Here is an 11,852-nt window from a genome sequence, read left to right as displayed (position 1 = left end):
TTATTGTGCTTTGTTTTGGTTTGGGATTTTTTTTGTTTTGTTTGGTTAGTTGGTTTCTGGATTTTGTTTGTTTGTTTGTTTTGTTTCGTTTCGTTTGGTTCCCCTGCCCCCAAGACAGTTTTTCTCTGTGCAGCTCTGCATGTCCTGGAACTCACTCTGTAGAGCAGGCTGGCCACAAACTTAGAGGTCCGCCTGCCTCTGCCTCCTGAGTGCACCACCACCACCTGGCTTGTTATTTATTTATTTTTTATGGTGCTAAAAATAGAACCCAAAACCTCAAGCTGCTAGGCAAGTGCTCTGCCACTGAACTACATCTCAACATGTCACATTCTTGTCTCGGGTGTCATTTAGCACCATGGATAGATAGCAGGATATTTGAATGTGATGTTTAGTAGGTAGCCTCTCCTCTATAACCAGAGCTGGATGCCACAGATGTGCTGAGATTGGGATTCAGCTCTGTTTATATGGGGTCCGGTCCCTATTGTTTCAGGGACTGGGAGATTCTCTAGCTCAGAATTCACTCTGCAGCTGGCCACATGAGGAGAAGGCATTCACAGGATACTACTGGGAGACTGACATGGACATACCCCTAGTCTGCCACCAAGCACAGCTTAGGTGCCCCCACTGGTGGGACACCCCTTGAACAAATGGATCTTGTAACGCCATTGGTGGAGTGCCTCCCTAGTATGCACAAAGCCCTGGATTTGACCCCAGAACAACATAAGCTGGATATGGTGGCTATGCCTGTTATTCTAGGACTTTGTTGGTGGAGGCTGGAGGATCAGAAGTTTAAGGTTGCTTCTGGGATGCATGAGATTATGTTTTAAGAAAAAGAAAAAGGTTACATTTTAATCCCTTTACTTTGCAATCACTAAAAGGCGGATAGGCAACAGCACTGAGGGTAGAAGTTTTTAGACAGAATGGCTGATCAGGGCAGAGTCCTGTCCAAGCTCTCAGTGGGAAGAGAGCCCAGCTGCACACATGTCACACTGGGCCGCTCCTGAGCTGGCCTCACTCCTGGAAGTGCTCTACCCTAGAGAGATGTCAGCAGAGACTGCTCCCGATCCCAGGTGGGACTGCACTGAGGCTTCAGGCTAGGAGGGGCCTGAAAGCTGATATCTCGGAAGGCGTGGCTCTAAAACACTGATGATAAAAGCCTGGAGAGCCGGCACCAGTTTGGAGACCAGCAGGAGGCACTGGGAGTCCACAGCCTGTTTCTGCTGGACTGGTGAGCTGCCAGAGCGGGAGAGCAGGTGGAGCTGGGGAGGGTGAGAGGGTTGTGAGCCAGGGCCTTGTTGGCCAGAGCTGCGCATGGAGAGGGAAGAGGTTTGTACCCCAGATGGGATGGGACATTCCAGGGAAAACCTGCACAGAAGGATGACAAGTCCCATCCAGAAATGGCTACTCATACCGTTTCAGAGTAGCCCAGGCAGAGCCACACCCACCCCCCCCACACACACACATTCCTGCCAAAGACAGGATAGACCTCACCAGTCAGAAGACCCAGCAGCCTGGCCTCCCCCTCCCACCCACTCTATTTCAGATGCCCATGGCACCACGTGTCCTGCTCCTCTGCCTGCTGGTCCTGGCAGTCATTGAAGGCCATTGTCAGGAGGCAGCCATCCCAGGCTGCCACTTGCACCGTGAGTAACTCTCTAGGAAGAGTGGACTGGGGACAAGAGCAGAGGTGAACCACTGAGCACTGGGATAACCCCGGCCAGCAGTCTTCACAGCCTGCTTCCTTGTCTCCTTCCAGCCTTCAATGTGACAGTGCGAAGTGACCGCCATGGCACCTGCCAGGGCTCCCATGTGGCACAGGCCTGTGTAGGACACTGTGAGTCTAGTGCCTTCCCTTCCCGGTACTCCGTGCTGGTGGCCAGTGGCTATCGACACAATATCACCTCTGTCTCTCAGTGCTGCACCATTAGTAGCCTAAAAAAGGTGAGGGGCCTGGGCCTGATGGGGGCGTGAGGGGGGGACCCAGGGTGGGAGGGGATGGGAGCAAACTTGGGTCCCTCCTCCAACAGGTGAAGGTGTGGCTGAACTGCGTGGGGAGCCAGCGGGGGGAGATTGAGATCTTCACTGCCAGGGCCTGCCGCTGTGATATGTGCCGTCTCTCCCGCTACTAGTCCCTGGATGGCCCAGGCTCCGGTCCTGCCACTGATTTGCTATGGGCGAATCTCTCAAATGAGGGGCTGCTTCAGCTCTGACCCTCTTTAGAGCCAGCGAAGATGGGCTTTCCCCCCTTTTACCCGGCCTTCAGAGCAGTCTCACTGCTACGCTGTCCTTCCCGCCTGTCCTCAATAAAGCAGGCAAGGCTTGAGTTTCGCTCTTTATTAAGTCTGCCCCCTAGCCAGATGAAGGGGGCAGACCATGATTACTGTAACCCCCCCCTCACCCCAGGACAATGTGAATCTCTTCTCGCCTGTGCCCTCACCCCTCCCCCTGCCCAATAAATAAAAAGGGGACAAGGAAGTACAGGGCAAGGGAGAGGAGAATGTCCCTGGACAGTGTCTTGTTGAGGGTGAGCTGGGCAGAATAAATAGACTGTGCCCCCATGGTGGGGATGAGGAAGGCCAGGCCAGGCTGAGGCAGGCCAGGCCAGGTGCTAAGTGCCCATGTCCCAGGACAGGAGCAGGGATGGGAGCCCAGCTGTATAGGGCAGGGGAGGATCCCTGATGGCAGCTTCCCAGTCACATAGTTGCCCTGGTCTAGTCTTGCCAGAATCTTGCCACAAAGGCCTGAGAGTTCTGCTGCCAAGACTACCATCTTGCATTCTTGTCCCCCCCACCATAAAAGCTGCTCCCATGGGGCTGGCAGGGAGTCCTAGAACCACTCTGGCAAGCCCCGGGGAGGCATGGGCCTCACTGGGCCCCTGGGCAGAAGGGATGGAGGGGCTGATAGCTCTGGGTTTAGCTTCTCTCCTTCTAGATCTGTCTAGCTCTGACCCCCGCTGGCAGCCCCCTGGGGTGTAGGCCGAGGGAGGGGGGCTTCTTTGGCCCCTTGGGTCCCCTGTAGGCGGCGTAGCTGCAGTTCCTCCAAACCTCGCCATAGCTCCTGCCGTTCCTGGGCCTTCTGCTGCTCCCTGGGGAGAGAGGTGAGGCAGCCCTTCCTCCCCAGCTGCCTACAGTCTAAGCTCCCACACCACCACCCCACTGTAAAGTGACTAGGCCTCCACGGGAAGTCCCGGCCTAGAGGGGAGGTGAGGAGAGAAAGGAGAGGAGGGACTGGGCTGGGAGCTGCCCTGACAGAGGCACTGGGACAGATGGGAGCGAGAGCAGTCAGTGGGCAGCCCCCTGCTGGAAACAGGGTGAAGCTGACGGCACTGGATGGGTCCTCTTCATATTCCCGCTAGCCTGAGGGTCTGATTCCTTCCTACTTTTCTGCCCCTCCCCTGGCCAGCCTTCTACCCAGTACTCACTGCTGTTTCTCCAGCTTGTAGGAGGCTGTAAGCTCATCAAACAGCTTTCCATTCATCTCCATGAAAGTCTTGAGCACGTTGTAGATCAGCGATACAATGGTTCTGGCATAGTCGAGGAGAGGTGTTAAGGAGCTTAATGAAATAACATTCTGCTCATCCCTGGTCCCCGACCACTTGCTCTTTCACCGCCCTTTAACATCCTGACATTTGCTCTCCGTCCACTAGAAGTGGCCCTGGGGGCTGGACTGGCTGTGGTGCCTGTCTCCAAGGGTTGGACAAAGCTTGGGCACTCACTGATTCCAGTGCTCCTTGGACACTTGGTAGAGGGTCCCAAATACCGCAGGCAGCACAGTGTGGCAGTTGTCCTCAATGAGGCTCAGGATGTACTCATTATTCCAGAAATACAGAGCCCGCTCTGCAACCTGGGCAGGGGAAGCAGTAGAGAGGGCCTGGTAATGGCTTTTGAGTGGACAAGGTCTGTTTTTCATCCTTAACCCCAAACCCAGATCCTCCGACCTCCACAGCCCATCCTGGGGGCTCCTCTGACCCACGGGAGGAAACAAATGGAGGAGAGAAAGGAGCACTGGTTGTACAGTCGACATCGGCAGTCCTGGCTCCTCCAGAGCCCACTGCACACGTGCGGCCTTGTGAGGCATTCAGCTCCTCAGCCTCAGCTGTCTGCTGTGTGAATGGGGCTAAGAATACCCATCTCCACCAGCTGTTGTCAGAATGAAATGAGTTCCTGTACTTCAAGGTGTTTTAAAAGTGAAATACCAGAGCCATCATGAGGAAGAACCAGCTTCCACCAGGTTATGGCTCCTAGGAGTGGGGGTGAGTGTACTAGCATGGGGAACTGAGCCTTCTCACAGAAAATGGGGCCAGTGAGGTCTAAGGTTACCAAGGAAAGAAGAGAGGGGCTAACAATCCTGCTGCCCACTTTGTGTCAGTTTCCTGATGTGTTCACTGCTATGAGCGCCTCTTCCTGTCACTACACTACGAAGAGACTATTGTTGGCCCATTTTATAGTCAGGGAAACCCACTTAGACTCAGAGAAAGTGCTCCTTCCAAAGCCTCTCAGCCAGTGGAATACCGATCTGCGCTTTGACCCTAGGTCTCATGACCCAAGGCCAGCATCTCCCTATTATCAGGTCTAGGGCTGGAAGAGAAGCTGAGGGAAGAGGGAACTATGTTAGGCCAACTTTGAAACTTTGCCAGGCTGTGCCCCTGCTCTGACTCCACCTGCCTTTGGCACATACCTGGAAATGGGGGCTGGAGACACAGCGAGCCACCTGCTTGAAGAGGGGCTCCTGGATCTTCACAAACTGGGAGGGCTCAATGACATCAAGAATCTCTTCCATCTCCCCCAGGAACATCACCTGGGGAGAGGGCAGGGCAGCAGCTCACGTTCTCCTAAAGCATGCACCTGCTCGCCTTCTGGAAGCTGAGCCCTCCCACCCACTCTCAGGGTTGTGAGAGCCCTTCATACCTCCTTCTGGGTGCAGGTTTTAGGCCAGTATTTGAGGAGCCCCCGAATAACCTGTAGGGTGGAGGAGGAGTCAGATACGCAGAGTGAGGGGCCCACCTTCCCTCCAAGGTACTCACATGCTCCGTCAAGGTAGCATCCTTCTCCAGGAACTGCACCACACAGTACGCCAGCTGCAGGGCCAGAATGGAAAGAAGGAGCCAAGGTCAGGAAGGGCCAGGAGCCAAGAACTAGCTGCCCAGGACAGCATGCCAGGTATCTGCTCATTACTGCCTTCACACTCTTGTTCACTGAGCACTTACTGCTGCTTTGGACTTAAAGGCACCAAGCTCTCGAGTGCCAAGCAGCACAGAGCTGGTGTCTGAGGTCAGCTCTCAGGTAGAGGAGACTGAATTAGTAGAGACTCAGAGGTAAGATAGGATGCAGCAAGGGTCAATCTGACTTCCTGGCCCCACAGGCAGCCCTGAGTGTCAGCAGCACCTGCTGCTGCAGGGCCAGGCCTGGGGCTCACCTGGGCATGAAAAACAGACAGCGACTTGACAGAGTGCAAGGGGATCAGGACTCGAACCAGGAACTGCTTGTGCTCGGTCTTCAGGGGCAACGCAAAGCCATTGATGATGCTTTGGAATGGACAGAAGAGAGGAGCAGGGCTCATCCAATCAGCCCCCCAGTCCCGCCTACCAGAAACCCCAGTTCTAGCCAAAGCTAAGGAGAATTACCTTCCTAAGATCTCTAGCAGCTCAGCCACACCATTGAAGTGCTCCAGCTCATAGATGAACCTGCAGGAGAGAAGAATCTAAAGGGTGGGAGCTTGGGACAGGTCCAGCTCTCCATCAGTCTTCCTGCCAGCCACCCTGACTCACCCCACACGGCTGTCCAACGTTCCCCAAACCACAGGAGTGCTCCCTTCCTGGCGCCCCAAACCAGGCCCCACTGAGTCCACACCCACAGGCAAAGTGTCTTGCCCAGCCCAGCCATCTCGCCACTGTCAGTCCCAGCTCAGCCTCTCATCTGTGAGACAGCCCCAGTTCCTTTCTTCCAGTCCCTAGCACTCCTTACCTGATGCCCAGCCAGCCAGCCAGCCAGCAGCAGGCACCCAGCCTAGGACCTTCAACCTTCACGCAGTCAACCAAAGCAACGACAACCATCTCTACCCTGCACTGTAATTCCCGAAATCCCCCCTGGCAGGCAGGGCATATGAAAGCCATTACAGAGATGAAGTTGAGACTAACAAAAGGCTACTTGCCTCAAAGTTAATAAGTGGGGAAGCTAATGGACTCTGAGCTCCTAGAGAACATGGGTCATGTCTCCTCTATTTTATCACTAGAAACAACAGCTAATATTTCAGCGGCCCCACCTCAGGCTAGGAGCTATGCCGGGTGTTTTGGAGGCCCCATCTGGCTTCATCTGAAGAATGGACCCACATTTAGCACAGGCAGTGTAACCACTTCAAAGAGTGAAGTAATCAGAGAACTTGAAGGACTTGCCCAAGTTCACCCGAATACTTGAACCAAACTCATATCCAACCATAGTCTCAACTACAAGGTCACAGGGTCTCCCAGTGCTCAGTGGAATGGTGCTCAGTACATGTTTGTAGAAAGCCTGATAAGGATCAGAAGATCTAGATTCTATATTGCACTGGACTGCCCTAGTCCCTCTAAACTACTTAATTGGCCTCTATTTTCCTATACTCTTACTTGGCCTCTATTTGCTCATCTGTAAAATGGAAAGAAAACTCATTCTCTACTAATTTCACAGGCTTTGTATCATCAGTACTATACATTGCAGAGACAGAACTTGGTAAACATACAGTCCACACAGCCTGGTAGTCCCAGCAGGGCCCTCCTTCCCTGCCTCCCTCCCAGGTCTCTGCTGAGCAGGCAGCAGTCACGCACCGGAGGAAGATGTGGTTGCACTGTTTGCGGATGTAGGCCCGGAGACCCAGGAACTTGCCGTATACCCGATGCAAGATGGTCTTGAGGTACTCACGTTCCCGAGGGTCCTCGCTGTCAAATAGCTCCAGGAGCTGTAGGACCCAGGGTTAGGGTATATAAGGCCAGGTGTCAACCCCTATTTTTTCCCATCCTATCCCCATGTTCCCCAGATAGCCTGTGCCTGCTGCATGGTACCACCCCAGCCTGGGCTCCCCAAGTCACCATCAGGACAAACTTTTGATCCACATATCTCTTGGCCACAGAGGGCTGGAAGTCTGGACTCTCCAAGAAACGCAGGAAAAACTCATATACCAGCTGAGGGTGGGAGACAGACCAAAAGGTGAGTTTAGTTACAGCCTCACCTACGCCCCTTACCTTGCAGCTCTCAGCCAACACTCAGAAACTATACAAACTCTCCCCACAGCCCTCCAATCTCCTCTGAAATGCAGACCCCCTGCTCCCCAGCCCTTCATACCTGTAGATGTGGCCACGAAGGCTCGAGGTTGGGCTCATCCTCTTCAGGGTCAAATTCAGGGTTCTCACTGGGTGGCAGGGTCCGAAAGATATTTACTGATATCTGGGGGCGGGGGACAAGGCAGGGTTCTTTAAGGATGAGAGCTTGGAGGCAGAAGTTTTGGGAATTCTCAAAGTTCTCTGTATCCCAGGCAGGTAATGACCTTGTGACCATCCTGCCTCAGCCTCCCCAGTAGCTAGGATTATAGGCATGTAACACCAGACCAAGCACTTTTCGAGTACACTGAGGACATGGAGCTTGAACCTGAGGCCTTGCACTGAGTTTTACCACCAGCCCTTTCCTCATCCAGTTCTCTTGGACTGACCTATTCCCCAGCAAGCAACTCACCCCTCTGGACAATTTTCACTTAAGCACCAAGTTCATGCAAACCCTAAGCCAAGGGCTACGGACCCAAGGGTGGCTTGACACATCCCTGGGTGGGTATGATTCAGTGGGGATGGTAAGGTTGAAAGCAGTGAGGTCCCCAGGCATTTAGGGCCAAAGAGTTTCTGGTTCAGAGACACTCCTGAGAGAGGGTTTCACAGAATAGCCCAGGCCGGAGTCAGGTCATGGAAGACAAGTGGCTCAAAGGACAGGTCCCCTAGGCCCAGCTCACAGAGGTGCAGGAACAACAGAGCGAGGAAATCCTGAGTGGGTGCTGGGCAGCAGTGGGGCTCAGTGGAGCTGGAAGCTTAGTCCTTGGCCAAGCTGAAGAACATGCATTAATTCTTCCCACAGGGAGCCTAGTGGTAGACTGACGGGGTTCTTGTCCCCTGAGGCTGGGCACAGTGCTTACCATGCGGATGATGTCTGGGTAGACAGGCTCAATGAGGACACCCCGGGTGCTCCCCACGCATTCCACCAGTTCATTGAGGGCTGCACGCTTCACCTCCTTCCCCTTGAGGTCAGCCACACAGTCCAAGAAGTCAAACATCACCCCACATTGGGCCAGTTTCCGGCTCAGCAACTCATGCAACTCAGAGGCTGGTACATCTGGGAGAGGAACCAGGAGACGGAGCCTGGGCCATCGCCGCTAGTGCTCCGGATAGGGGCGGATCTTCTCATCCCTCAGGCTGACTTTCCCACAGGGTACCAGGGTACAGCTACCAAACAATTCTAGTCCCATCCTTCACTCCTGGGAGGTTGGGGGTAGGAAGGTGGTCCTTTTTTCTAATCCAGGATCAGAGACCTCATCATTTTAAAGCAAGACCACAAACTCTGGATATATAGTCATTCTCCCAAACAGCCGCTGCCTCTCTCCTAGGTGGCACATGGATTTATGAGCCAGAAGTAGAAAGCGGGGCAGAAGTAAGGTTGGGGGGATGTGGTGATCACAGGGAATCATGCCAACCACCTATTCCAAGAGCTAGGCAGCTGGCTGGGCTGATAGGAGCCTCCTGAAATGTAGGCTGTGTGCCCCACCCTTGGCCCTTGCCTGCCCCTGGCACCACTTCCAGATGCCCCACCTCCGGAGATGACAGGCCGGTCAGGCCATGCGTCAGCAGAGAGCTGGAGACTGGGGGTCAGTTCCAATGGAGTTCCTAGCCTACAAGGGTATCCAAATTCTACCTGACATGTTCGTCCCCTCGGTCCTCCCCTACCTAGGTTCCTTCTAGGCTCAGGTACCTCAGCATGAGGCAACAGCTCACCTTTGAGCAGGGGCAGTGGCGTGAGCTCTTGCTGGTTGCTCTGATAGCGGAACTGAGAAGAGCTGTGTGAGCGACGGGGACGAGCCCGGCGGAGGGACCGGCGGGAGAAGCCGTCCACCTTGTCTGGTGGTGGCACTGGAGACAGCCCTGGGGAGGAGGGGCTTGTGGGGGTGCTCGCAGGGGGCAGCTTCGTCTCCATGGCCAGTGGGCAGCCGTCAACCTTTCAGAGCATGGGGGGCTCCTTGTAGGTCTGGAGGAAGCTGAGTGAGGCCACGCACACTAACTGGGACCCATCCTGACCAGCGTGTTGCCGGGGCACAACCGCAGTCCTGACCCCCCCAGGGCCTCTGGCCACTGCCCAGTCCTGGGGGGGCAGGCAAGGTAGAAAGGCAATGGCTCAGGTCTTTCCTGGGGGTCCAGAAGAGTCCAGTCAGGGTTCCCACGCTGGCTCTTCTGAGAAGTCAGTTTAGAAAGGTCAGCAGGAGAGACAGAGAGCAGGTGGGTTCTTTTCCAGAAACATCCCGTGTGCTGCAGCTACTCTCGCACTTTTTTTCCTTCGTCCCCTTGCTAGATCCCCAAGCAAGGGTGCAATCATGTCCCTGCCTTCTTCCAGACCCAAGCTCTAAGTAGCCCCTCCCCAAATACGGCCTACTTCTACTCAGGATGGGGACTCTGTTTAGCATCTCCAGCTCCTTACAGCAGTGGGACTCTCCTGCTCCACTAATGCCTCCCGGCCCGGTGCACTCATACACAAATGAGGGTCCTGTTCTCATGCACCCCCCTCCAAACCCTAGCATCTCTCCCTGCATCCCGCTCCTTTCTGATCTCCAAACCTCATGGTGGTAGTAGGGTACACACTCACTTCTCAGAAACCCAGACTTTGGTCGCCGACCCCTAGAGGCTGACTCGGAGGACGGGGCGGCGGTTTCAAGGGTCCTGAGCGGTGGTTCCGCCGCTCGGGGCGCTGGGGCTGGGCGGCGGCGCTCCTGGGTTCGCTCCCGGGCTCTGGGGGTGCTGGAGCATGCCCCCAGCTCAGCCCCAGAAGGGGCCGCGCGCTCGGCGGGCTCTGGGCTGGACCCCAGCAGCACGCGATCCACGGCAGCTATCTCGGGACTCAGACCCGCGCGGTGCAGCGCAGCGGGAGCCCCGGCTCGCTGCGCACCGGCACCCGCCGCCCAGCTGCTCAGGATGACATCAAGTCACCTCCCCCCTCCCGGTCCGCACCTCCCCTCCTCTGGGGGGGCTGCGTCAGGGAGGCCTCGGGGCCGCTGGGAAATGTAGTCTGCACCCTGCTTAAAGGGAGAGACCCGACATTACGGGTAACCCCAGAGACAGACTCCGCACTCCCGGGACAAAGCTGAGGCTTTTCAAACCTGCAGCAGAGTGGGACGGACTCCAGCTCAGAGCTGGATCCCTGGGTTCTGGAAGGGACACTGTGTAGGGAAAGAAGAGGACTCCGGGGTCGGAACCTGCTAATGACAGAGCTGTGGCAGGACAGAGGCCTAGCATGATGTGCCAGGCCCACAATCTGGTCTGGGCCATCTGTGCCTCAGGCCACCCCCAAAGGAGCCCCATACTCGGCCCAGAATGAAGCCGGCTACTTCCAAAACCCCTTGAATCCGGCGTTGGAGTGGTTAATAGTCTGCTTTGCTTTAGCGCCTGCTGGGAGGGGTGTGGTTCACTAGAGAGTCCTGGGAAATGTAGTCCATCCTTCCGGCCTGCAGTGCCCCTCCTGTCACTTGCTGTCTATGGTGACATCATGGCCTATAGTTTAAAGGGCCAGCCTTGGGATGGCAAAGCATGAGGGCAGAAGGTGCTACCTTGGAGTTGCCCCCACCCTAAGGCAACCGGACCTCCCACCTTCTCTGGCTCCTGTGCCCTGGGGAGTGGAGCGTTCTTGATTTAAAAAACAAACAAACAAAAAACAAAAAACGTTGCTGTTATCCAAGGCTCAGCTGTGTTCCAGGAGTTTGGCATTCTGGCCAAAAGTTCTCAGCCTGCAGTCCTGGGGCCCCTTCATAGTACCTGGACTCCAACACTATTCCCTACAGTGACTGTGAGATCTTCACCTCGAAGTTCCGGGTGACTAACTGGTCCATACCGAGCAGCAGGAGTGAGCAATGAGCCTGGACAATGGGGTCAGGGGAAATGGGATGCCTTTGGTTCCAACCAGCTTTGGGTCCTGGTGATATTTAGTGATGCAGAAGCCCTTATACCCAAGAGGTGCCCACCTGTGGAGCAACGGAGAGCAGAGGCCTGGGTTGAGTTCAGTTGGGCTAGAATGTAGGACTGCATCAGTGGAGACCCAGCCAGGACTCCCTTTGCTTTTCATCTGCCAGGAACCCTCTAAACTACTACCTGGCCCACCTGAGGCTCAGAACAGGACTTTCCTCCCCTTACTGCCTAATAATAAGTTGGGGGAACCAGATCCACAGAGCTTCTTACTGCCAGACCAGGACCCAGAAGCCCAGACAGGGGGAAGACTTGTCCATGGTGGCACAGTTTGTCATCCAAAGGATCTGGCACCAGCTGGCTTTAGGACCCTCCACAGACCTCTGTACTGTGTTCTTCAGGGCAGGCTGACCAAGGCGGACTGACCATGGAAGGCAAGGCCCTAGACAAGGCAAGAGGAGACCTATTGGAAGAAGTGGTTTGGGGATTCTGTTTCTGATGCTAGGAGGTTAAGTCATGGGGCCTCACACATGCTGGGCAAGAGCTCTACTACTGAGCGTATCCCTTGCTTCGGAAGTGGAATTTGAATTGATTTTCAAATAGGCATTGAGACATAAAGGGTTTAAAAGTCTTTTCTTATTCTTTTTAAACTCTTATTCTTAGCAAAGTTTCATTATAT

At 54.9% G+C, this 11,852-nt stretch overlaps 2 protein-coding genes across 2 annotated transcripts; one reads left to right on the top strand and one right to left on the bottom strand.

Moving 5' to 3' along the window:
* Positions 1-1,536: 1,536 nt before the first annotated feature.
* On the top strand, positions 1,537-2,199 carry Gpha2 (glycoprotein hormone subunit alpha 2). The gene is made up of 3 exons (XM_052712174.1): positions 1,537-1,643; positions 1,757-1,941; positions 2,028-2,199. Exons 1-3 carry the CDS (start codon positions 1,544-1,546, stop codon positions 2,127-2,129), a joined length of 387 nt encoding a protein of 128 aa, XP_052568134.1. The 5' UTR covers positions 1,537-1,543; the 3' UTR covers positions 2,130-2,199.
* A 120-nt stretch (positions 2,200-2,319) lies between these two features.
* Ppp2r5b (protein phosphatase 2 regulatory subunit B'beta) lies at positions 2,320-10,205 on the bottom strand. Its single transcript, XM_052712171.1, has 14 exons — positions 9,864-10,205; positions 9,002-9,454; positions 8,149-8,345; positions 7,314-7,415; positions 7,061-7,153; positions 6,800-6,930; positions 5,624-5,683; positions 5,416-5,524; positions 5,024-5,077; positions 4,908-4,958; positions 4,678-4,797; positions 3,716-3,843; positions 3,422-3,523; positions 2,320-3,085 (listed from the first exon to the last, which is right to left on the bottom strand). The coding sequence occupies exons 2-14, from the start codon at positions 9,198-9,200 to the stop codon at positions 2,938-2,940; spliced, it is 1,494 nt and encodes a 497-aa protein (XP_052568131.1). The 5' UTR covers positions 9,201-9,454; positions 9,864-10,205; the 3' UTR covers positions 2,320-2,937.
* Positions 10,206-11,852: the final 1,647 nt, after the last annotated feature.

This window comes from Peromyscus californicus, unplaced genomic scaffold, assembly GCF_007827085.1.
Source record: "Peromyscus californicus insignis strain IS unplaced genomic scaffold, ASM782708v3 Scaffold_4__1_contigs__length_199733344, whole genome shotgun sequence".
NCBI classification, from domain to species: domain Eukaryota; kingdom Metazoa; phylum Chordata; class Mammalia; order Rodentia; family Cricetidae; genus Peromyscus; species Peromyscus californicus.
The sequence above is the reverse complement of the archived record's forward strand: the minus strand, read 5'-3'. Positions and strand labels throughout refer to the sequence as shown.